This window comes from Ovis aries, chromosome 1 (assembly GCF_016772045.2).
Source record: "Ovis aries strain OAR_USU_Benz2616 breed Rambouillet chromosome 1, ARS-UI_Ramb_v3.0, whole genome shotgun sequence".
Lineage (NCBI taxonomy): Eukaryota > Metazoa > Chordata > Mammalia > Artiodactyla > Bovidae > Ovis > Ovis aries.
The window spans coordinates 177,927,605-177,954,552 of record NC_056054.1 but is presented as its reverse complement, the minus strand read 5'-3'; the positions used below and the strand labels follow the sequence as shown (position 1 = coordinate 177,954,552).

Below are 26,948 nucleotides of genomic sequence, written 5' to 3'. Positions count from 1 at the left end.
TAGGAATATCAAATAGTACAGTCACTCTGGGAAAGAATTTGGCAAGCAACACAACATTGTAAAACAATTATCCCCCAATTAAAAATAAATAATAAGAAAAGAATTTGGCAGCTACATATGCAACTACCATACAGCAATTGCTCTCCTGGGGATTTAGCCTGGAAAAGGAAAATTTACGTCTACACACACCTGTACATGAATTTTTATAGTAGCTGTATTTATAATAACCAGACATCTGGAAACAATTCAGATGTCCTTCAGTAGGTAAATCTTTCTTTAATACATTGTTGTACAACTGCACCTTGGAATGATACTCAGCAGTGTAAAGGAACAAACTATTAATATAAGCAACAACTTTGATAAATCTCCAGAGAATTATTCAGAACAGAATACATACTTTGTGATTTGAATTATATAACATTCTTATGAAAATGTAGAAATTGAGAACAGATGAGTGGAGGCCAGACAAAAATATAAAAATTGAGAACATTATTAGTGATTAGAATAGGAACTAAAGAGCCCCTTGATGAAAGTGAAAGAGGAGAGTGAAAAAGTTGGCTTAAAATTCAACATTCAAAAAACCAAGATGATGGCATCTGGTCCCATCACTTCATGGCATATAGATGGGGAAACAATGGAAACTGTGACAGACTTTATTTTATTGGGCTCCAAAATCACTGCAGATGGTGACTGCACCCATGAAATTAAAAAAAGCTTGCTTCTTGGAAGAAAAGTTATGACCAACCTAGACAGCATATTAAAAAGCAGAGACATTAGTTTGCCAACAAAGGTCCATCTAGTCAAAGCTATGGTTTTTCCAGTAGTCACGTATGGATGTGAGAGTTGGACTTTAAAGAGGACTGAGTGCCAAGGAATAGACGCTTTTGAATTGTGGTGTTGGAGAAGGCTCTTGACAATCCCTTGGACTGCAAGGAGATCAAACCAGTCAATCCTAAAGAAAATCAGTCCTGGATATTCAATACTGATACTGAAGCTGAAGCACCAATACTCTGGCCACTTGATGTGAAGAACTGACTCATCGGAAAAGACCCTGATGCTGGCAAAGATTGAAGGCAGGAGGAGAAGGGGACGACAGAGGATGAGATGATTGGATGGCATCACCGATTCGATGGACATGAGTTTGAGCAAGCTCTGGGAGTTCATTGCCTTTCTTTGGAATTGGAATGAAAACTGACCTTTTCCAGTCCTGTGGCCACTGCCAAGTTTCCCAAATTTGCTGGCATATTGAGTGCAGCACTTTCATAGCATCATCTTTCAGGATTTGAAACAGCTCAACTGGAATTCCATTACCTCCCCTAGCTTTGTTCATAGTGATGCTTTCTAAGGCCCACTTGACTTCACATTCCAGGATGTCTGGCTCTAGATTAGTGATCACATCATCATGATTATCTGGGTCGTGAAGATCTTTTTTGTACAGTTCTTCCATGTATTCTTGCCACCTCTTCTTAATATCTTCTGCTTCTGTTAGGTCCATACCATTTCTGTCCTTTATCGAGTCCATCTTTGCATGAAATGTTCCCTTGGTATCTCTAATTTTCTTGAAGAGATCTCTAGTCTTTCCCATTCTGTTGTTTTCCTCTATTTCTTTGCACTGATCGCTGAAGAAGGCTTTCTTATCTCTTCTTGCTATTCTTTGGAACTCTGCATTCAGATGCTTATATCTTTCCTTTCTCCTTTGCTTTTTGCCTCTCTTCTTCTCACAACTATTTGTAAGGCCTCCCTAGACAGCCATTTTGCTTGTCAGACTTTATTTTGGGGGGGCTCCAAAATCACTGCAGATGGTGACTGCAGCCATGAAATTAAAAGACGCTTACTCCTTTGAAGAAAAGTTATGACCAACCTAGATAGCATATTCAAAAGCAGAGACATTACTTTGCCAATAAAGGTCCGTCTAGTCAAGGCTATGGTTTTTCCTGTGGTCATGTATGGATGTGAGAGTTGGACTGTGAAGAAGGCTGAGCACCAAAGAATTGATGCTTTTGAACTGTGGTGTTGGAGAAGACTCTTGAGAGTCCCTTGGACTGCAAGGAGATCCAACCAGTCCATTCTGAAGGAGATCAGCCCTGGGATTTCTTTGGAACGAATGATGCTAAAGCTGAAACTCCAGTACTTTGGACACCTCATGTGAAGAGGTGACTCATTGGAAAAGACTCTGATGCTGGGAGGGATTGGGGGCAGGAGGAGAAGGGTATGACAGAGGATGAGATGGCTGGATGGCATCACTGACTCGATGGACGTGAGTCTGAATGAACTCCGGGAGTTGGTGATGGACAGGGAGGCCTGGCATGCTGCGATTCATGGGGTCGCAAAGAGTCGGACACGACTGAGCGACTGAACTGAACTGAACTGGGAGTTCATGGATAGGGAGGTCTGGCATGCTGCAGTCCATGGAGTCGCAAACAGTCAGATGCGACGGAACTGAACTGAATTAGTGGTTGCCAGGAATAAAGAACGGAGAAGGCAATGGCACCCCACTCCAGTAATCTTGCCTGGAAAATCCCATGGATGGAGGAGCCTGGTGGGCTGCAGTCCATGGGGTCGCTAAGTCAAACACAACTGAGCGACTTCACTTTCACTTTTCACTTTCATGCATTGGAGAAGGAAATGGCAACCCACTCCAGTATTCTTGCTTGGAGAATCCCAGGGACAGAGGAGCCTGGTGGGCTGCCGTCTATGGGGTTGCACAGAGTTAGACACAACTGAAGTGACTTAGCAGCAGCAGCAATAAAGAGATGGGGACAGGAGGGAAATAAAAGTGACTATAAAAGGCAACATGAAGAATATTTATGGTAAAGGAACTGTTCTGTATCTTCACTGTGTCATTGTCAATATCCTGGTTGTGATACTCTACTATAGCTTTGAAAAATGTAACCTTTGGGGGCAATTGGCTAAATATTACACAGGACCTATTTCTTAAGACTGTATGTGAATCTACAACTATCTTAAAATGTTAAATATTTAAAAAGAACAAAAGAGGGAGAAAGAGGAAACAAATGATTGATATCAGTAATGAAAAAGACCATGACTATAAACTACGCAGCTATTAAAGGAGTAATAAATAAAAATGGCACCCCACTCCAGTACTCTTGCCTGCAAAACCCCATGGACGGAGGGGCCTGTTAGGCTGCAGTCCATGGGGTCGCTAAGAGTCAGACACGACTGAGTGACTTCACTTTCATTTTTCACTTTCATGCATTTGAGAAGGAAATGGCAACCCACTCCAGTGTTCTTGCCTGGAAAATCCCAGTGACGGGGAAACCTGGTGGGCTTCCGTCTACATGGCTGCACAGAGTCGGACACGACTAAAGCGACTTAGCATGCCTAACATTTGTCCAAACAATTCAACACCTTAGGTGAAAGTGGTTAAATTCTTCAAAAAACACAATGTACCTAAACTGACACTAAAGAAAATATAAACTCTGAATAGCCCTCTAAGTGTTAAAGAAATTATATGTATATAAATTAAAATTTTCTCATAAGCTAGAAGCCGAGATGGCTTGACTGGTGAATTCTTCCAAACATTTAATGATTAAATGATAACAATTCTAAACCAACTCTCTCATAAAATAGAGAATGATGAAACACTTTCTTATTTTATGTGGCCACCCAGTGTGATACTAGACACCAACAATGATAGTTACAAACAAAAAACTGATTAAATCACTGATTAAACATGACGCAAAAATTCTTTAAAAATATATAGCCAATTAATTTTAAATATATAAGAAGTATAAGACATTATGGTCAAGTATTCATCCAAAAATATGTCCAAAAATTTTAGTTTAACATTCAAAAAAGCGTTTGTTAAATCTAAAAAAAACTGAACTCATAGAACGAGAGAACATATTAGTGATTTCCATAGATGGTAAGTGGAGATAGAGGAAACGGATAAAGGCAGTCTAAAGGTACGAACTTCCAGTTATAAGATAAATAAAAGTAAAATCTTTTATTTCTTACCTCAAACCATATGTAAAACTGATTGGAGATGGATCATAGTCTTAAATAAAATGAAAAACTCTGAAACTTCTGGAAGAAAACAAGAGAATACCTTTGCAGCCTTGGAATAGACAAAAGGTTTTAAAACAAAAAAACAGTAATAATTGGAGTTCTCAACTTTAAAAATGTTTGCTTATCAAAAGATAACTTTTGAAATGGAAGGTGGTCACAAACTGAGAGGAAGTACTCATAATACATATGTCATATATCTGATATGCACATTTTCTGTAGTTTTTTTAGATTCCACATATAAATGGTATCATATATTTGTCTTTATTTCACTTAGTATGTTAATCTCTAGGTCTAGCCATGTTACTGCACATGGTGTTCATTCATTCATTCTTATGGCTGAGTAATATTCCACCATATATATGTACCACATTTTCTTTATCCATTTATCTGCCAGGGGACATTTAGGTTGTTTCCATGTCTTGGCTATCATAAATAGTGCTGCAGTGAACAGTGGGGCACAGGTATTTTTGAATTTGAGTTTTCTCCAGATATATATTGAGGAATGGGACTGCAGAATCATATTGTAGCTCAATTTTTAGCTTTTTAAGAAATCTCCATACTGTTCTCCATAGTGGCTGCACCAATTTATTGATATATTCCCACCAACCATGTAGGAGGGTTCCTTTTTCTCCACACTCTTTCCAGGACTTATTATTCATAGACTTTTTAACTATGGCTATTCTGACTGGTGTGAGGTGATTGAACTGCAGTTTCAATTTGCATATCTCTAATAACTGGCAATATTGAGTTTCTGTTCATGTGTCTGTTGTCCATCTATATGACAACACACTTCTATCCAGAATATAGTTTTCAAAATTTCTACAATTTTGTTACAAAAAAGCAACCCAATTTTAAAAACAGGCAAAAGAGTTGAACAAATGTTTCAAAAAGAAGTGTATATACCACTAGGCATATTAAAATGCTCAACATCATTACTCTAGGGAAATGCAAATTAAAACTACAATGAGAAACATAATATTTAGTTTAAATGAAGATTCTAGAATTGGCATATCCCATCTATAGAAATAGAAACAGTAGTTGTCTCTTGTCTGGTGAGGATTGATTGGAGCAGCCCTGGGGAAATTTAGAGGATATGAGAATATTATACATCTTGAAAGGGTTGAGGGTAATATGGATGTATGCACTGTCAAAACTTATCAGATACACAAGTACATTTCACTCTGTGTAGATTATACCTTGATTTTCCTAATGACCAGTGTTGGAGTGGCCCCCCTGAGGAATTAAATGGAATATTCAGTGAGAGCGTCCTGTGCACCAATATTTAAAATTTCTCAAGTGATCCTAGTGTGCAGCCATGAAAGCCTCTGGTGTGTTTCACATTCTGTCTCTAACTTCCATCTGTAGCCAAAGATAGAGGACTGGCTAAGAGTTTAAAATAAATTCTGGAAGTTAGAATTCCATAAATCAATGGAAATATGTAATATCAGACTGAAGTGTTCCTTCATCTGTCTGTGGAGACTAACTTGAGATATAAGAAGAGAAAAAAAAAAGTGACACCAAAGGCATCAATTGCTCCTCCCTTCTGGTAATGATGGTAAAGAATCCGCCTGCAATGTGGGAGGCCTGGGTTCGATCCCTGGGTTGGGAAGACCCCCCTGGAGAAGGGAAAGGTTGTCAACGCCAGCATTCTGGCCTGGAGAATTCCATGGACTGTACGGTCCATGGGGTTGCAAAGAGTCAGACATGACTGAGCAACTTCACTTTCCCTTTTTTTCTGGTAATGAAGGGATACCAGAGAGGCAAAGTATGTGGTAGAACAAACATACCAAGGCCTTGTATTGTTTCTTCTAGGTGGGGAGAATTATTTAACACAGATGTGCTGGTAATGTTGAACAGAGAACTGTGTGGCTATGTACACGGAAGTGTATGTGGTGGATGAGAACTGATAAAGTACAGGGATATTCCCAGGATGCAAGAAGTTCAGAAATTGAAATTAAGAACAAAATTTTTTTCCTAATGTCTTTATAAGTATACAAATACTTGTCAAAGCAAGTCCTTATATTTCCCGAATATTGACACAGTACAACTTAGCTTAATTTACGCTGGTAAATATAGAGTATATTATATAAAATTATGATGAAAACTTACTTTGGTTTGTTTTTCTATTCCAGATATTATTTCATGGAGTGTCAGTATCCTTGATTAGCTTGATTGTCAATAGATTTATTTTGCCAATGGCAGTTACTAAACTTGGTAAGCCCTGCTAATTCCTGAGTAAAAAGAAAAATATTCCAAATATACTAAAGAATTGCTAATAATGAAAAAGGAAGCCATATAAATACAAATCAAAAGTGTCTAACTGAAAAGGAAATTGGATCTCAATATAAAGTCACATGAATCATTAAGGCTGATAAGTTCATTAGGCCAATAAGCAATAATCTTATAAATAAGATTACTTATTTACATTAGTCCAGTTTAAGTGAAATAATACAATGTCTATTTAATTATTCAACAAACTTTTTATTAAGAGCCTCTTACATGCCAGGCACTATTCTAACTGATAGTGATGCATTATGAAGACAGACAAGTCTGAATTGTTGAAGCTAAATTGGAGAGAGGAGAGACAGACTGTAAACAAGTCAAATAAGGTAATATCAGAGTGTCATTTGTGTATGAAACTACTCAAACCACATATAAAGAAAATAGAAATACAACATGTGGTAGATTCCTGAGGAAGTTAGAAACCAAGCGTGTTCACGGAAAGGAGGTAAGGTGCTGGAACCTTTGAGAACTATGTCAATAGTGGAGGAAGTCCAGATGGGAGAGGTAGGGAAAGAGCTAGATCGTGAAAGACCTTGAATTTTAAGATTTTATTCTAAGAGGTAAATGGATTTCTTGGTTGGTTTTAAGCAAGTAAGTATAATTTTATGAATAAGGTCCTTAAAAAGACAACTCTGGGTAGCTGATTGGGGCCTATGAAGAGCGTAGAAGCAGAAATACCAGTTTTAGGAGGCAACAGCTTTATGCAGTATGACTGTTTCAACCTCCTACTTTTTAACGATCCAAAAATTGAGATCTAAAGAGTTAACATTTCTTGTCTAAGATCACACAACTCAGTAATGGCAGTTAACAAATTAAACATAAATTCCTCTAATGCTTTTAAGCTGCTTTACTCTTAACAGCTCTATCACCTTTTCTGTTTCATTCATATGGCATCTTCTTAACCAATCTTAAATTTCATCTTTATGGGTAATATTGAATCTTCATTCTCATGTTTGCAACCATATCCTTTTTGCCATTTACTTTTGTCTTTTCTGGGCCTTAACATAGTAAAATGAGAAGAACAGATTAAAGGGGTAACATTTTGCAGAGTATCAGATCCTGTCTATGGGATTTCCCAGGCAAGAATAGTGGATTGGGTCGCCATTTCCTTCTCCAGGGGATCTCCCCAGCCCAGGGATCGAACCCACGTCTTCTGCATTACAAGCAGATTCTTTATCACTCAGCCACTGTGGAAGGCCTTCAGATGTTCTACTTAGTAGCTAAATAAACCTAAAACTCTTATTGTAGAGCATCTGTTTACTTGTACTGAGGAAAGCGAACATTTGCTCATGGAATATTATTGCTTTTCAAAGAAACTTCTATGTCTCAAAAACAGGAAATCTGTGTTTGATAGTAAGAGTCCTTCAAACCTTAATGAGGTCTGTATACATAGTATATATCACCACTGATCCTGGATCAAAATGAATTTGAACTATGTCAGTCCACTTATAAGTGGATGTGAATTTTTTTCATACGTACGTCAGTACAACCCACCATCAGTTTATTGAATCTGAGGATGCAGAACCACATATATGGAGGCACAACTGCAAAGTTATATGCAGATTTTCAACTGCATGGAGGATTGACATCCCTGAATCCCATATTGTTCAAAGGTCAACTATATATATCTGGAGATAAATAAATATATATCAAATATATATATAATCTTACATATACATAGGAAATAAATATAAGTGCACATATTTCTATGTACACATATGTATATCTTTACCTCCTACATATGTATCTCCTACACATTTATGTGTGTATATGTGCATATATTCTGTACATACTATCAAAATGATATCCACTATTTATAAAATGTGTTCTTTTTATCAAAGGTCTTCGTGATGTCACATCAACAAAGTATAAGTCACTGTATTATACATTTCAACACTTTCAAGAACTAACCAAATCTGTAGCCTCTGCACTCAAATTTGACAGAGATCTTGCTAATGCAGATTGGAACATAGTTGAGAAAACAATTATACTTCAAAACCCATATGCGGTAAGCAAGTAGTATTTTTTAAAGTAATATCTTTTGTTTATTCCTTCAAAGTGGATATGATTCATCTTAAGTATGAAGGTTATAAATGTTAATTCACAGTTCTTAGGGAATTTTATTATCACTGTGAGACAAAGTAGAAGTGACAACCCTTTTGGGTATATGAAAGTGAAAAGTGAGTGTTAATTGCTCAGTCACGTCCAACTCTTTGCGACCCCATACTGTAGCCCACCAGGCTCCTCTGTCCATGGGATTCTCCAGGCAAGAATACTGGAGTAGGTAGTCATTCCCTTCTCCATGGGATCTTCCCTACCCAATGATCGAACCTGGGTCTCCTGAATTGGAAGGCAGATTCTTTACTGTCTGAGCTAGCAGGGAAAAGCCCCCCAACACACACTTTGAGAATATAGCAAATGTGTATTGTTTTCCCATTAGTCATGTATGGATGTGAGAGTTGGACTATAAAGAAAGCTGAGCACAAAAGATTTGATGCTTTTGAACTGTGGTGTTGGAGAAGACTCTTGAAAGTCCCTTGGACTGCAAGGAGATCCAACCAGTTAATCCTAAAGGAAATCAGTCCTGAATATTCATTAGAAGGAATCATGCTAAAGCTGGCCACTTTGGCCACCTGATGAGAAGAACTGACTGATCGGAAAAGACCCAGATGCTGGGAAAGATTGAAGGAAGGAGGAGAAGAGGTATACAGAGGATGAGATGCCTGGATGGTATCACTAACTCGATGGACATGAGTTTGAGCAAGCTTTGAGAGTTGGTGATGGACAGGGAAGCCTGGCATGCTGCAGTCCATGGGGTTGCAAAGAGTCAGACATGGCTGAGTGACTGAACTGAACTGAATATTGTAAATTCAAAAGAAAGAGCTACTTTAAAAAGATAGTATAAAAATAAAAGAGTGAGCTTTAGAAAGCAGCTAGATTTTTTTTGCTAGACTGAGGATGGACAGCATTTATTCAGTATTTATTTAGGCCATTATATATTGAAGTATTTGCTAAGCCTTGGTTTATGGTTACTGTTACTTTTTATCATAAAATAGAATTAAAAGCTGGTATCACAGAGAGTCAGACACGACTGAGTGACTAACACACACATCATAAGATTAGATATAGTGAAATATCACCTCTTGCTTCTGAGACATACTTTAGAATCTCCATGATCAGACTTCTTATTCATATATGAGAACATAATTCATCAGCAGTCATGACTGCTGGAGAAATAATAAAAGTTGTCCTGAGATATGCTCGTTGCTTTTTCTGGTTTGTCATTGCCTATCATGTCCAATTTTCACTGCAGTGTTTTTCTGCATCACACAATATGAAGGGAAAACTGCTAAGACTGTGGACAGAATTGGTTGCTATGAAATAGGATTTGCAAAGCTCCATTTTATATCCTGTAAGAGGTGCTTGAGGCTTCAGATGGAGGCCCAGAATCAAGGCCTATGTTTGCAGAAATACTGATAGGATTTCTGCTTAAGAAAAGTATCAAGTCAAATCTAAGGATTTTTTTAATAGTAGTTCTCAATATCTAACTCTGGCCTTTTGCTAACCTGGTTGCATTAGAATCACCTGGAAAGCTTATTCAAAATATGGAATCCCTGCTGGTTCAGCAGGAATGAATCTGCCTGCAATGCAGGAGACCACCTGCCGATGCAGGAGACTCCGATTCAATCCCTGGGTGAGGAAGATCCCCTGGAGAAGGAAATGGCAACCCACTCCGGTATTCTTGCCTGGGAAGTCCCATGGACAGAGGAGCCTGGCGGGCTACAATCCATGGGGTTGCAAAGAGTCAGATATGACTGTAGTGACAGAGTACACAGCCTTGATTTCCCAACCTCTATCCAGGAGGTTCTGATGCAGTTGGTCTGAGGAATATGTATTTTTAATCCATTTACCCAGCTAATTCTAATGCAAACTCAAAGTTAAGGTCAAACTCTGGTACTTGATCTGTTTCAGAAGGCAGATAAATAAACAACTACATTCTCTTCTTTATGATGCAGACATGAGAGATATTCTAGTATTACAGATAGAATGTTGGCCTTGGACTCAGAAAACCTGGGTTCATATCTTAGTTTTGTTACTTAATAAATAGCTTTGTGATCTTTTATAGAACTTGTATTTTATCAAAGCTTCAACTTTTCTCATCTATAAAATGGAGGTATCCGTATTCCCATCTCCTAACAGCCATGTTCACTTGTTATTCTACTGTAAGTGGTTAATTTCAAGTGTTGTCACACTTTAGCTGTAGCAGAATCATGGAATGTGTTTATAAAATACAGGACAGTTTCTGCTTCAGCAGATCTGTGGCAGGCTTTGAGAATGTGCCTTTCTAACAGTACCTAGGTGATGCTACAGTGCTGGGGTACCACACTTTCAGAACGAGTGCTTTAAAGTATGATCAAAAATGTAGTCGTTTTTGTAAACTTTTACCAATGCCATGCAAAGGTAAAGATATGATACAATTCTTTCCCCAAAAAACTGGCAGTTATTTGCCTTCTAGATGACTGTGTAAGTACAAAAGTTATCCGAACATTTTTATGTAACTAGCAGATTTTCTGTGAGTTCTTAAACCAAACTGGTATGTGAATTGCTTGAGGTTTATGCTAAACAATACATTAATGTTCATGTACTATTTTTTGGTTTTCATCTGTATTTTATTTAGTTGGGCCAAGGAGAAACAAAAGAACATCAAAAAGTGAAATGTCTACACTGCAACAAGGAAGTAGATGATAACCTTAACGTTGAAGCAACAGAGTTGGCCAACAGACGTCTCTTGTCGGCACAAATAGTTAGTATTTTATTACCCAATTAAAAAAAATTGGCCTGTCGCTCATATCATTTGCAAATTTTTCTCCATTCAGTAGATTTTTTCATTTTGTCAATGGTTTCCTTTGCTGTGCAAAAGCTTTTAAGTTTAAATTAGGTCCCATTTGTTTATTTTTGGTTTTGCCTTTGGAGACAGAGCCCCCAAAATGTTGCTACAATTTATGTCAAACAGTGCTCTGCCTGTGTTTTCTTCTGGAAGTTCTGTGGTTTCCAGTCTTACATTTAGGCCTTTAATTTTGAATTTATTTCTGTATTTTAGGGTGTGAGAAAATGTTCTAATCTCATCCTTCAACATACAGCTGTCCAGCTTCCTTAGCACCTCTTATTACAGACACTGTCTTTTCCCCAATCTTGCCTCCTTTGTCATAGATTAATTGGCCATAGGTGCATGGGTTTATTTCTGGGCTCTCTACTCTGTTTCTTCGATTTGCTTGTCTGTTTTTTGTGCCAGTACTATACTAAAAATTTAAGTTATTAGCTAAAATTATACTGAAAACTTTCTCCCTTGTTTAATACATCTTGGTTATGCTTACCTGCACAGCTTAATAGATTGTTTGCAAAGGTAAAGGGAAGTTTGGCATTGTCTTAGGAATTTGTTTCACTGCAGAAAGAAAAGAGGAAAAAAATCCACTCAAATTAGCTTAAACAGAAGGTGTTTTATTTTGAGGAAAATATAGTATTCAGGAACCCTTAAAATCAATGCAGGAGACTCCATTTTGAGTCTTGCTTTCATTATTAATATGATATGTGGCTCAGAACTTATTCTTTTTTCTTTATTTTCCCCATCTGTAGAAGGAGAAACATGCTACCAAAATGACCTCTTAGAGTCCTCCTCCCGTGATATCCTATGTTTTATATAATATATACTTTCTGTATCTTTTTTATTTATTCCCTTTAATTTTTTTCCTATTTCTACTATTATATCTTCATTGATTTTATGCTGTTAGGTCTTAATCCAGAAGTCCTATTTTCAATGTAAAAAAACTAAAAAAAATAAATAAATAAAATAAAATAAAATAAAAAAACAAAGTGCATTGAATCTCTCTGTTCTATTCTCCAGATCTTCATCTCACCTTGTACATTTTTAGTTCTTCTTTGTACTAGATGTATTTTCATGTGTATCTTGGCTTGTTGATTTGATTTCTGCAATCTCCATCCTAATATTCACTGGTCCCAACAGTATTAATTAGCTATTATAGTTTTCAAAAATTTGAGAGTTCTTTGTTTAAGTCTCAGCCAGTTCAGGTTAATGGAGCAATATCTCCTCCACTCCATGGCAAGACAGTGGCGAAGGAGAGACGGCACAGTATAGCTAGAGGAAGGGAAGATAGGCTTTCAGTTCAGAAAGAACTGAGTTTCTAATATGGTCTTGAGAAAACTACTTAGCTCCTTGAGGATTCTCATCTTTCTCATCTATCAAATACAGATTTGAATACCTTCATCATAAAGCTGTTGCAAGAATTAAATAATTTTATGTAGAACAAAAATTATTATGTTAATCCAATAGTATATTAGGGAGCTCATAGATGGCAGTTATTTTTAGGCATCAGCCATTCTCTAAATTCTTACATTTTGGTACAAATGATCATTTAAGAATTAACATTTTTCTAGTACTGAACTGGTAATTACTTGTGTTGCTAAGCTTTCATGAGTTCCATATTACTTTCAGCTTTCTTATTTTCCCTACAGACTGCAGTGTTTGTCTTTGAGAATACTGAAAATATTTTACTTTTACATTATTTTATAGGTATTTTAATGAAGTTTAAGAAGAAATGATGCTCTATTGAATTCTTGTTATTATGGACAACTAGCATTTTGATCTTTCATCCTAAAATTTATTTCTATCCCTTTCTAGTATCCTCCAAGAGCAAAACATGTTTCAATGTTCATAAATTGTGCAAACAGAATGTCTTCTATGGAACTGGGAATCTTTAGTCATTTCATACGTTCCAAATCAGGAAATCGATTCTCAACAGTGCTCAGCACACAGAAGCTGAGTGGGCTCTCAGTATATGGCCTGAATGAATAAATGAATGTGTTTTGCACCATAACAGCAGGTCATCTCATGCTGGGAATAGATTGGAGACAAGAGAGTTCTGTTGTCAAAATATTTGGCTAAGTGAAGTTAAAGAAAGACATAAACCAAGATCCCTTACTGTAAAACTTCTCAGAGGCTTTAAAATTCAAATACGTATTATAAACTTCTAAGGTGGGGGTAGTTTGCAGCAGTTCCCATGCTTATTTGACCACAAGAACTCCACTTATTTTTGAAAACATAATTAACATCTATCGGGAACCTAGTTTCTTGCATAATCTGTTTCACTCCACACAAAGCTCAGACATACCTTCTGCACTGACCTCGTGGTCTGGACTCCACTGAAAAAAATTTTTTTTAATAAAGATACTGTTATTTTGGGGTTTTGACTTCTCTCTCATGGATTATTTTTCCATAAGTTGTCACTCTGATCCATGTTATATAACGATTTGATTCAACATTCCTTTTAGGCGAGCTACCAGAGACAATACAGGAGTGAGACTCTGTCCCAGAGCGCAGTCCAGGTGCTGGTAGGTGCAGCAGGAAGCTTTGGAGAGAAGAAGGTAGAGTAAGTATGATTTCAAGAGAAAGCTTCATCCTAAGCCATTGCATTTAGGAAATTGTGTGAGTGAGTTTCTGCTTTTGTCTGGTAACCTGAGATCCCCCAGTCTGAGGCGTTTGAGCCACTGCCTGTTCTCCATCCCACCATCAGGCCAAGTCACCTGCTTCCAGTTTCCCAGACTTGCTCCAGTCACTCACACCTCTGTGCATTTGAACAAGCTGCTCCTTCTGACTGATACCTTCTCTTTCTCCTTTTGCCCCGCTCCTAAAGCTAAACTGTGGGAAACCACCCTTCTTTTAGACACCTAGCTGAGGTCAAAGACTTCCTTCAACCCTCCAGGCACATCTTCCCAATGCACACCCTCTCTTGACATACTTACATTGATTTCTTTGGATGCGAGCCTCCACAGCCAGCAGTGAGTTCCTGAGTCAGTGTGTTAGCGAGTGCCCTCAGACCATCCCCCGCAGGAGGAGGAAGGATGCACGGTTGGGCAGAGGGAAGAGCTAAACTGCGGCGCAGCTGCAGCAGTGACCACCCCAGACCCAGACATGCCTTCTTGTTCTAGATCTCTCTTCTGGTGCCATGAACACCAAAATTTCCTGCTCAAATGGTCCTAGGATTGCGTGCACCTTTTCCCTAGGTCATCATCTTACAAGCAAACCGGGTCTTTGGTGTCCACTCCTCAAAGCCTAAGAGGTGTGGCAGCCCGGTGTCTACTCACATACACTGGCTTGAGGCTTGTTGTTGTTCAGTCACCCAGTCATGTCCAACTCTTTGTAACCCCATGGACTGCAGTACACCAAGCCTCCCTGTCCTTTACCATCTCCTGAAGTTTGCCCAAGTTCATGTCCATTGCATCAAAGATGCCATTCAGCCATCTCATCTTCTGATGCTCTCCTCTTCTGCCCTCAATCTTTCCCAGCAATAGGGACCTTTCTGATGAGTTGGTTGTTCGCATCAGGTGACCAGACTACTGGAGCTTCAGTTTCAGCATTAGTCCTTCCAATGAGTATTCAAGGTCGATTTCCCTTAAGATCGACTGGTTTGATTTCCTTGCTGTCCAGAGGACTTTCAGACATCTTCAGCACCACAGTTGAAAGCATCAGTTCTTCAGCATTCTTTGGGCTGGAGGTTTAGTAGTGAGAGATAAACCCCTGTGTGGGAAGAGAAGCAACCAGATACTGGGGCATGTTCCCATTGCAGTGCGAGTACAGATTGTCAAAGAGCCTAAGAGTTTTAATTTCAAGCCTAGCCATACAAATCATTATCACATTATATTTCCATATATGATACAAGAGCCCCAACCTACCTTCTTGCTCTGAGCCCCTCCAGAAGCTTAGGGGACCTGATGGATGTTAGTGAAGTAAAAGGAGAGGGCTGGGCAGATGTGATCAATTTAAAAGATTCATACTTTAAAGACAGATGCACTGTGTACAGCAGAAATTTTTAAATGAATGGAAAATGACATCTGAAAGTGTCCTGGACACTGCATTTTCCAAGAGAGGTTAACATATATAGAACACATATAAAACAGTATAGATTTTTCCTCTTAAAATCCACAAAGGCAGAATCAAATTCTGCCTCTGAGGACCCAGAGTAAATGGATACAAAAAGGAGGCAAATTGTGGGGAAAGGGGGTTAAGGTCGAAATGGTTCATAGCAGACAACAAAGGCAAATTTTGAAATGTATTACATTTTCATTTGGACAAGCAAGAGATAAATACTGAATCCTAAATGCATGCAAAACTATATGCCAGCCCTGGGAATATCGAGATCAGTGAAATGGCTTTCAAATCAGAGCAGAAGTCTCTCTTACTTACTCTTAAGTTCAGTACTTGCTTCTTTGCTGGGCTGCCTTGGAGCTGATTCTACCATTTGCTGATCATTCCTATCTGTAACCCCATGTGTTGAGGGTATCTTGTGGCAAGGAAACAAGTCTAAAGATAAAAAGAGTAGGGAGTTTAAACAGAGGTACCAGGACCTGTACTAAGCACCTGTGTAATTACCTAAGAAACAATCCTTTGAATAGAGATTATGTTTATGGTCTTATGTCAGATACAGTTTTAAATATATTACATGTATTACCCATTCAAGGTGGTAAAAATCCTATAAGTGCTATTGTTACCTTTATTTTGCAAATGGGGAAAGTGAGGCACAGAGATTAAATAATTTACCCAAGGTTATTTGACTAATTAATTACAGAGCCCAGATTCAAAGCCAGGCTACCTCACTATCCAGTTAAAGAGATCATACTGTTTTCCTAAATCAAGTCTAAACAGTGAACATGTTTAGAGCATATCAAATAGGAACCCAGGAGCCTGATATACATGATAATTTGGGCTGTTAAAATATCACATGCACTGATATCACAGAATTTTAGGATCCACAGGAACTCGTAAAATGATCAAATCTTAACTTAGACATTAATTTCGGTTTCCTGGTTTCCCAGGACTATATTAGACAGCCCCTGTGTGGATCCAGAGTGCCCCTTTATTTATTACCTGTGCAGAACACTTACTACACTTAACTGCAATTGTTGTTGGCATATTTCACTCCACTAGTCTTTAGAAGTCTTGCGAACAGAGTCCAGTAATTTTTTTTAATGGTTTACCCCATGCATTTATCAAGCATAATAGTTGCTCAATCAAATATTTTAACAATCAGAACTGAATCAAGTCATATATACATTCATGATTTTCCATGCCATTACCACATTGTTATATTAATCACATAAAACAGATTAACTTCCTTCTTTTTAATTATGTCAGTATCTCTGTAACAGAGAAATTGCCCACCTTTTAGGGTGAGAACATTATAAGCTATAGGAAGAACAAGACCTTCCTTTGAACTAAAGTCAGAAATGCCCTTCTATTAAGCTGCATTTTAAGGTAGGGCCTCATACCCGGGGATGGAGCCCTAACCTCCTTCTGATGAAGAGTAAGACCTACATGTAGCACACAGATCTGAGCTGTCTCAAAAAAAAAAAAAAAAAAAAACAGAAAAAACCTACAGGCAACTTGGGGACAAAAGTCTTTGATGGGTTTATGAGCACCAAGTCTTCCAAGTAACCATTTTTACTCTTTTACTTCACCACTTGTATTTCCCCCATAAATTCCCTGATCACTTGCCCAGAAGGTGAAAGAAAAGAGATGGGGGGATATGTGAGGTGGGCCAGATGCCTCCTGTGGATGTTCTCATTTAATTTTCCCAGGCTTGCATTGGTAATCTTACCTCCATTCTACAGATCAAACAATTTAGTGAGGTATTTAGTTCACTGCTACCCAGATAATGGAGGATCCAACATGAAAACCCACATATATTTGAATCCCAAGTATTTTAATCATGATGTGCTTTCTCTTCCTGAAGCACGACTTCTCTATTTTGAACCACTTTTTTATACTCTGATTAATAAACCAATTTTTTATGGAACCTTTTTTTAATACTCTGATTAATAAACCAATTTTTATTGAATGATTTTTTATACCCTCTGATTAATATTGAACCATTTTTATACTCTCTAATTAATAAGTGAATTTTTATACTTTCTAATTAATTAATTAAAGCTCTGCAACCTAACGTCACAATTATATAATCCACCTTTATCAACATCTTTGTGACTTGGACCTACGCCTATGAAAGTGTCTCACTTCCTGTCATCATGGAACAAAATAGTTTTCCTGCCTTCTGATAATTCTGCATTAAAATTATCTCAAAAATTTTAAAGCATGTTTAAAGATTTCTTCTTCCTTTTTTAAGGTATATGAATGCTGAGACAATAAAGAATTATTCTGAAAGCAAAAAAATTCTTGTCATTACAAGAAGAGTATTGCTCAATTGGGTGTATAATACGAAAAAGGAAAAAGGGATCCCATCAAGGTCAGTGCTTTTAAACCTTACTAGACATGCTATTATATTCATTTGCCATTTCTATTTATTTTTTAAAATTTATATCCTGGATACTTTGTAAAATATTTTGAGGTAGTTTACAACTAAGTTATCTATGTAAATATATATAAAAGTTACCTAAAGAAAAAAAGATAACAGTGTAATAACTTTTATTATAGATGTAAATTTCATACAAGATTAAACATTAACCATTTTAAAGTGTACCATTCAGTGTTATTTAGGACATCTGCAAAATTGGACAACCATTTCCTCTATCAAATTTCATAGCATTTCAATTGCCCCAAATGTGAACCCAGTACCCATTAAGCAGACACTCCCCATTCACTCTTCTCCCCAACTGCTGGAGAGCACTAGTCTGCTTTCTGTCTCTATGAATTTACCTATTCAACTGTTTCATATAGATATAATTATACAACATCACACCCTTTGGTTTCTAGATTCTTTCACTCAGCATAAGGTTTCCTCCATATTGTAGCATCAGTAGCATAAGGTTCATCTACTTCACAACAATAACAATACTTTATTTCTTATGGCTGAATAATAGTAGTCTACTGTATGGATGTGCTGTATTTTCTTTATCCATTCATTGGTTGATGGATAGTTGAGTTATTTTCACCCTTTGACTACTGTAAATCATACTCCTCTGAACATTTATTGTAAACAGTGCTCCTGTGGTCCTATATACAGATATTTGTTTGAATTCTTGCTTTCCATCTTTTGGGTATGCACCTAGGAGTAAAATTGGTGGATCATATGAAAATAAAAATTATTTAATTAATTTACTGAAGAAACACCAAATTGTTTTCCACAGTTGCTAGATAATTGTGAAATCAGGAAATGTGAGTCCATCTACCTTACTTTTCCTTTTCAAGATGGGTATAGCTATTCAGGATTCCTTGCAATTCCATATGAATTTTAGGATTAGCTTGTCTTTTTATGTACATAAAAATTTCATTTGGATTTTCATAAGGATTGCCTCTAACTTGTAAATTGTCATCTTAAAATATTAAACTTTCTGATTTATGAAATAGAATGGCTTTTCATTTATTTAGATCTTAATTCCTATTAGAAATGTCTTATAGTTTTCAGTGTACATGTCTTCAGTAAAATGTAATCCTATGTATTTTCATGCTATTTTAAATAAAATTTTGTTCCTAATTTCATTTTTGTACTGTCCATTTCTCATGTATAGAAATATGAATCATTCTGTATATTGATCTTGTATCTTGAAGCTTTGCTGAATTCATTTAATAGTTTTACTTTTTTGTGTGAATTCTCTAGCATTTTCTATATTTAAGATCCTGTCATTGAGAAATAATTTTACTTCTTCCTTTTCAATTGGGATGTCTTTTCTTTACTTAGATTCAAGAGAGGTTTTCCTCTTTTCAACAGAAGTATCAATAAATACACAATGGTTCTTTTAAAGCCTTCAATAGTGACTTAAGCTGCAACTACCTGAGTAATCATTTCTGTTGATGTGACAAAGAAATGGAGATTCGAAAAACTAAGATTTATAGTCAATCTACCTTTTAGGCTGTCTCTCAATATCATTCATCTCATAGTGGGTCATACAGATTCTGGAGTCAGGTGGCTTAATTTGGAATCCTAGTCTTTATTAAATCATTTATTGGCTGAAGGAGCTTTACAGGTCTCAGTTTTTTCACTTGAAAAATGGGTAAAGTAATATCTATGTCATATTCTTAAAGCTAACTGATAAAGCATTTGACACATAGTAGGTACTAGTATATGCTAGTTGAGTTCTCCTTTGCCTACCTTACAGGATTGTTGTAAAGATGACATAAATTGTGTGTGTAGAAGCACTTCAGTTCAGTTCAGTTCAGTTCAGTTCAGTCGCTCAGTCGTGTCCCACTCTTTGCGACCCCATGAGTCGCAGCACGCCAGTCCTCCCGGTCCATCACCAACTCCCAGAGTTCATTCAGACTCACGTCCATTGAGTCAGTGATGCCATCCAGCCATCTCATCCTTCGTCGTCCCCTTCTCCTCCTGTCCCCAATCCCTCCCAGCATCAGAGTCTTTTCCAATGAGTCAACTCTTCGCATGAGGTGGCCAAAGTACTGGAGTTTCAGCTTTAGAATCATTCCTTCCAAAGAACACCCAGGGCTGATCTCCTTCAGAATGGACTGGTTGGATCTCCTTGCAGTCCAAGGGACTCTCAAGAGTCTTCTCCAACACCACAGTTCAAAAGCATCAGTTCTTCGGTGCTCAGCCTTCTTCATAGTCCAACTCTCACAGCCATACATGACCACAGGAAAAACCATAGCCTTGACTAGACGGACCTTTGTTGGCAAAGTAATGTCTCTGCTTTTGAATATGCTATCTATATCAATATCATGGTGAGAATAACGATAGCTAAGCACTTAAATATTAGCATTTACCGGTAAGCGCTAAATAGTGCTCGATTAAAAATTGAATTCTTTAGCCAATGGATGAAGTCACTATCAAAGATGAACAAGCACACTAGAAAAGAAATAATCATGAAAGTGAATCAGCAGAAATAACAGCAGCAGATTTATATCCCTAAGATTTCAGTTATTAAAATTATCCAATAAGGACTATAAGTATTACTGAAATGTTGAAATTAGCAAGTGATGGAATCACAAACATGAGCAAGGTCAATCACCAAAAGAAAATGAATAGAAAAATGGAAAATAGATATAATTCTTAAAATTAAAAATTCAGCTTAAGTTTTCAGAATTAAAAGATAATACGCTTGTGTGCTTAGTCACTCAGTTGTGTCCAACTCTTTGCGATCCCATGTAGTCCACCAGGCTCCTCTCTCCATTGAATTTCCCAGGCAAGAATACTGCAGCAGGTTGCCATTTCCTGCTCCAAGGGATCTTTCTGACCCAGGCATGGAACCAACATCTCCTGCATTGGCAGGCAGATTCTTTACCAGTGAGCCACCTGATATATCTAATTGGAGGGATGCAGGTAGAGCTGTACAATGACAATAAATGCAGGGCCTCTCTATCAGTGCTGGGCCTCTGACAGGAAAAGATCAGGACTATGAGATCTGAAGTGGTGGCACTTGGGTGGGTAAACCTGAGAATCTTGAACTTCCGCATTCTCGTGAATACCCTGGCTTGACAGAAGTAGCCATCGCTCTTCTGCTGGAGAACAATAACCTTGTATCACCTTTAAGCGCTGCAGAGACATCATGAGATAAAGCTTGTTCTTAGTTTCTACCACCTTTCATTGCTTCCATGGTAATTACTGAGGTCAAGTCTCAACATAGCTGGAGGGGAAAATATAGTGGCTGCTTCAGGCAGAGTCAGTTCAGTTCAGTTCAGTTCAGTCGTTCAGTCGTGTCTGACTCTTTGTGACCCCATGAATCGCAGCACCCCAGGCCTCCATGTCCATCACCAACTCCTGGAGTTCACTCAGACTCATGTCCATTGAGTCAGTGATGCCATCCAGCCATCTCATCCTCTGTCGTCCCCTTCTCCTTCTGCCCCCAATCCCTCCCAGCATCAGAGTCTTTTCCAATGAGTCAACTCTTCGCATGAGGTGGCCAAAGTACTGGAGTTTCAGCTTTAGCATCATTCCTTCCAAAGAAATCCCAGGGCTGATCTCCTTCAGAATGGACTGGTTGGATCTTCTTGTAGTCCAAGGGACTCTCAAGAGTCTTCTCCAACACCACAGTTCAAAAGCATCAATTCTTCGGTGCTCAGCTTTCTTCATAGTCCAACTCTCGCATCCATACATGACCACTGGAAAAACCATAGCCTTGACTAGACGGACCTTTGTTGGCAAAGTAATATCTCTGCTTTTTAATATGCTGTCTAGGTTGGTCATAACTGTTCTTCCAAGGAGTAAGCGTCTTTTAATTTCATGGCTGCAATCACCATCTGCAGTGATTTTGGAGCCCAAAAAGATAAAGTCTGACACTGTTTCCTCATCTATTTGCCATCAAGTGATGGGACCAGATGCCATGATCTTCATTTTCTGAAAGTTGAGCTTTAAGCCAACTTTTTCACTCTCCTCTTTCACTTTCATGAAGAGGCTTTTTCGTTCCTCTTCACTTTCTGCCATAAGGGTGGTGTCATCTGCATATCTGACGTTACTGATATTTCTCCCGGCAATCTCGATTCTAGCTTGTGCTTCTTCCAGTCCAGCGTTTCTCATGATGTACTCTGCATATAAGTTAAATAAGCAGGGTGACAATATACAGCCTTGACATACTCCTTTCCCTCTTTGGAACCAGTCTGTTGTTCCATGTCCAGTTCTAACTGTTGCTTCCTGACCTGCATACAGGTTTCTCAAGAGGCAGGTGAGGTCATCTGGTATTCCCATCTCTTTCAGAATTTTCCAGTTTATTGTGATCCACACAGTCAAATGCTTTGGCATAGTCAATAAGGCAGAAATAGATGTTTTTTCTGGAACTCTCTTGCTTTTTTGATGATCCAGCGGATGTTGGCAATTTGCTCTCTGGTTCCTGTGCCTTTTCTAAAACCAGCTTGAACATCAGGAAGTTCACTGTTCACATATTGCTGAAGCTTGGCTCGGAGAATTTTGAGCATTACTTTACTAGTGTGTGAGATGAGTGCAATTGTGCAGTAGTTTGAGCATTCTTTGGCATTGAAGAGTACAACTTATCAACTGAAAGAATTACAGGATTTGACTGATATCAATAAATACTAATAGAACATATAAGAGAATGGATCTTGAGGATACTGGACCAGAGGGCTGCAACATAAGGCCAGATTGGGAAGAAATTTATTGGCACAGAGTTCTTAGCCATAATTCAGTTTTCAACATTCTGCTGAGGACATTTGGAGCTGGTGCAATTATATTCCTGAGATGGTTCCTGTTTGGAAGAAGAACCTTGATTCTTGGAAAGAAGGTTGTGACAAACCAGACAGCATATTAGAAAGCAAAGACAGGACTTCCCTGGTGGTCCAGTGGTTAAGAATGCCACCTGCCAATGCAGCGGACACGGGTTCAGTCCCTGTTGTAGGAAGACTTCAGATGCTGCAGGACAACAAAGCCTATGAACCACAACTACTGAGCCTGCAAGCCCTCGATATTGCCCATGTTCTGCAACAAGAGAGGCCCAAGCACTGCAACAAAGAGTAACCACCGCTCACCACAATTAGAGAAAGCCTGCCTGCAGCAACAAAGACCCAGAGCAGCCAAAAGAAAATAAATAAAATTTTTTTAAAAAAAGGCAAAGACATCTCTTTGCTGACAAAGGTCTGTATTGTCAAAGCTATGGTTTCTCCAGTAATCATGTACAGATGTAAGAGCTGAACCATAAAGAAGGCTGAACACCAAAGAATTGATGCATTCAAATTGTGGTGCTGGAGAAGACTCGAGAGTCCCTTAGAGAGCAAGGAGAACAAACTTGTCAATGCTTAGGGAACTCAACCCTGAATATTAATTGGAAGGACTGATGCTGAGGCTGAAGCTCCAATACTTTGGCCACCTGATACAAAGAGCCAACACACTAGAAAAGACCCTGATGCTGGGAAAGACTGAAGGCAAAAGAAGAAGAGGGTGGTAGAGGATGAGATGGTTGAATGGCATCACTGATTCAATGGACATGAACTTGGGTGAACTCTGGGAGATGGTAAGGGAAAGAGAGGTCTGGCTTGCTGCAGTCCATGGGGTCTCAAAGAGTCTGACATGACTTAGCGACTGAACAACAACATACCTGATAAGGGGTTAGTATCCAAAATATATAAGGAATTCATACACTGAATAGCAAAAAACAAGCAATCCAATTAAAAATGGCCTGAGGAACTGAATAGACATTTTACCAAAGAGGACATACAAAACGCCAATACAAACATGAAAAAGTGCTTAGTGTCACTAATCACCAGGGAAGTACAAATCAAAATCACAATGAAATATCATCTCATACCTGTTAGAATGCCTATCATGAAAAAAAAAACAAGAAGTATTGGCAAGAACATGAAAAAGAGGGAACCATAATACACTGTTGGTGGGAATGTAAACTGGTACAGCCACTGTGGAAAACAGTACGGAGCTTCCTCAGATCATTAAAAATGAAGCTATCATATGATCTAGCAATCCCATTTCTGGGTATATATCCAAAAGAAATAAAAACAACATAGCAGAAAGAAATCTGCAATCATATTTTATAGTAACATTATTCACAATAGTTAAAATATAAAAATAAACTACCCATCAAAGGATGAATGGATAAAGAAAATACAGTGGAGAAAGAAGGAATTTTTGTCACTTGTGACAATATGGTTGGATTGTGACAGTTCTATGCTAAATATAAGTCAGACCATAAAAGACAAATACTGCATGGTATCACTCTTATGTTGACTCTAAAAATAAGTAAAATGAAATGAAATAATAGGTTTTTAAAAGTCAACTAATAGAAACAGAGAGTAGAAAAAGAGCCTACCAGACCTGAGAGTTTAGGGAAATTGAGATTAGTAAAAGGTTACAAACTTTCAGCTATAAGATGAATAAGATCTGAAGATGTAATGTAAGACATAGTGACTATAATTGAGAAAAGAATTTAGTCATACCTCAAAATAGTCACACATCATGTGAGGTGATGAATGCATCAATTAACTAAATGGGAGGAATCCTTTCACAAAGTATACGTATATTAAGCCACTAGGATAGACAGTTTCAATATCTACAATTTTACATGTCAGCTATACCTCAATAGGACTGAATTTTTTTTAAAAAGAAAAGAAAAACAGTCTGAAGAGACAGCTGAGAGGGAAGTGTTACTTTGACGTTAACAAGGTTTATATTCTATAGGTCTCCCTCTCTCTGGCACTGCCTGAGACCTTGGAGGATTTTTGCAATTTGATGACAGGATCATATATGCATTTATGATGTATCTCATTTTTATTAAATAGGGATCCAAATCATAAAGATTGTAAAAATTTCAGGTCCTGCATAACATGGGTCTAACTTTAAAAAAAAACGAAGTAATCAGCACTCACCTGCTCTTTAGTCAATAATTGATTAATCATTTCGTTTGAGTTTTAGCAATAATAATGCATTATTATACTACTTGAATAATTTAAAAATAAAATTAAAACTCCATAAAGTAAATCCTTTTACCCACAATTCTACTCTATAGCATACTCAGTATAAAAATAATTTTTCAAAGCACGTATGTTAAAGTTTTTGATAAAATGTGGACCTATCCTGTTTCACTCCCACACATATTAGGATTTGTGCCAGATTATATCCCTTGACAAGGAAAAATGCTCATGATCCATTGCTAAGCAGGTTATAGAACAATATACATGATACAGTTCTTTTTGCATTCATAGATAATGATTATATAAACAAAAATATTGGAACAATATTAAAACTGGTAATAGTAGCCATCTCTGAGAAGTGTATTGATTAGAAGGTGGGAGAGATTTTTTAAAATTAATGTCTCTAGTTTGAATTATCTCTGTTTTATGATCTGAAGTATTTCTACTAAAAGTATAAGTAAAAATGAATGAGAGGTGAGGAAAGAAGGAGAGAAAAAGGGGAAACTAGCCTGAGGACATTTACAGAGGAGGAAATTAAAGGACCAGTATCTGAAGCAGAATGCCAGCAAGTGTTTGGTAGTGACGGCTATTTCTCAGAATTAAGCTGGGCTTTGTGGCTATTGATGATTAGATCAGGACTGAGTATATGATGAAATTAATTCAGTGTAATTATTTTATCAGATAAAATTATCTCTTTTTTAAACTTTTTTTTGCAGACATTGTTTTCTTCGTGCATGCCATAAAATAGTATTTACTGATGAATTTGAGTGCATCGGATACCTTGTTATACTAATGAATATGTTTCCTATTATAATTTCTTGTATATCTGTGTTAAACGATATCTATGAGACAGAATTAACATATGCTAACTACTCTTTTCTTGCATTTTACATCATGGAGGCACTACTTAAGGTAAAGCTAAATGGGCTTTTGTGTGTGTGTGTGTGTGGTATGTCTAACAGGGAGGTTTCATAACTTCATTTTTTACCCTAGCTGCACAGACAGTTTTCTATAAGATTGTATAAAATTCTCCCTCACTCCTCAAACAAACTTTATTTCTTAAAGGTGATTTTTACAGTGACAATAATAAATATTCATACTTTAAGGACTGATTTTGTATATGTTCAAATAATGTGTGTCAAAGAAGTGCAGAGTGAGTTACAAGGGTATTGGCAATGTCCTTCAGCTTAGCAAAGTGGTGAGCACCTGGATTTTTTTTAAATTTATTTTTATACTAGATAAATAAACAGATGGATAAGTAGACTGATAGAGATTCATTTATACTTAAAAAATGTTTCATAGTTTGATTTTTTTAATTTAGTGTAAAGATAGCTGTTAAATGATGGAAATATATGTCCACAAACTGACAACAGTATTGTGTTATATGGGGCTTCCCCAAGGGCTCAGCCGCAAAGAATCCACCTGCCAGTGCGGGAGACATGGGCTCAATCCTCGTGTTGGGAAGATTCCCTGGGGAGGAAAACAACAACCCACTTCCGTATTCTTGTGCCTGGGAAATCCCATGGACAGAGGAGTCTGGCAGTCCACTCCATGGGGTCACAAAGAATCAGATACAACTTAGCGATTAAACAACAACAACAAATTGTTTCATATGGATCAAACTGTATATAAAATATTTTTATCCAGATGATTTAAATAGAGGAGTTAAATTTGATATTTGGACAAAATGGATGAATCTCAAATCATAACTGGAAAATTAAAATACTAGAGCTATGATTACTGGGGAGGAGTGGAATGGATTCACATTTAATCATTGTATGTAATAAATTCCAACTAGTTGGAAAAACCATAGGAGATGTCACAGAGTTAAGAAAAAATAAAGCAATTAGAGTTAGCATTAGTACTAGGGTGAGGGTGAGGGGGAGAGTAAAGTGTTCCCTAAAATCATTTAACACGTACTATACTGGAAAGAACAATGAGCCCAGATGCGGACCTGAGTCGGGATTTGGCTTTCTCCAACAAAATCTTAGCTGTTCACCAAGTCACTAAACTTTTTTCAGCTTCAGTTTCTTCTTCTGTAAAATATCAAGGTTGGCCTAAATCCTCATAGCTGAGAGGACACTCCCAACTGTTCAATCCTGTGTTTGCCTCTCCTTTCTGTTTAACTCAAGATTCATCTTCACTGCCTAGTTTGCAAACTTGCCTTCACTTATTTTCTTTGCCCTTTTTTCTATTTAGTTCAGTTCTTCCCCCTTTGTAGTATGCCTTTAAAAATATTCATTATATCAGTATCACTGCAATTATAACATTTCAAATCCTTGTTTACACT

General features: G+C 37.5%; 1 protein-coding gene across 1 annotated transcript in view; it reads left to right on the top strand.

The window, feature by feature from the left end:
- The window catches only part of SLC9C1 (solute carrier family 9 member C1), a 110,643-nt gene that overhangs the window by 49,620 nt on the left and 34,075 nt on the right, over positions 1–26,948 (top strand). The window contains exons 11-16 of the mRNA XM_027962312.3: positions 6,162–6,243; positions 8,154–8,320; positions 10,991–11,116; positions 13,660–13,757; positions 17,508–17,627; positions 25,375–25,570. Coding sequence (XP_027818113.2) covers positions 6,162–6,243; positions 8,154–8,320; positions 10,991–11,116; positions 13,660–13,757; positions 17,508–17,627; positions 25,375–25,570 — 789 coding nt within the window. The remainder of the gene's footprint in view (positions 1–6,161; positions 6,244–8,153; positions 8,321–10,990; positions 11,117–13,659; positions 13,758–17,507; positions 17,628–25,374; positions 25,571–26,948) is intronic.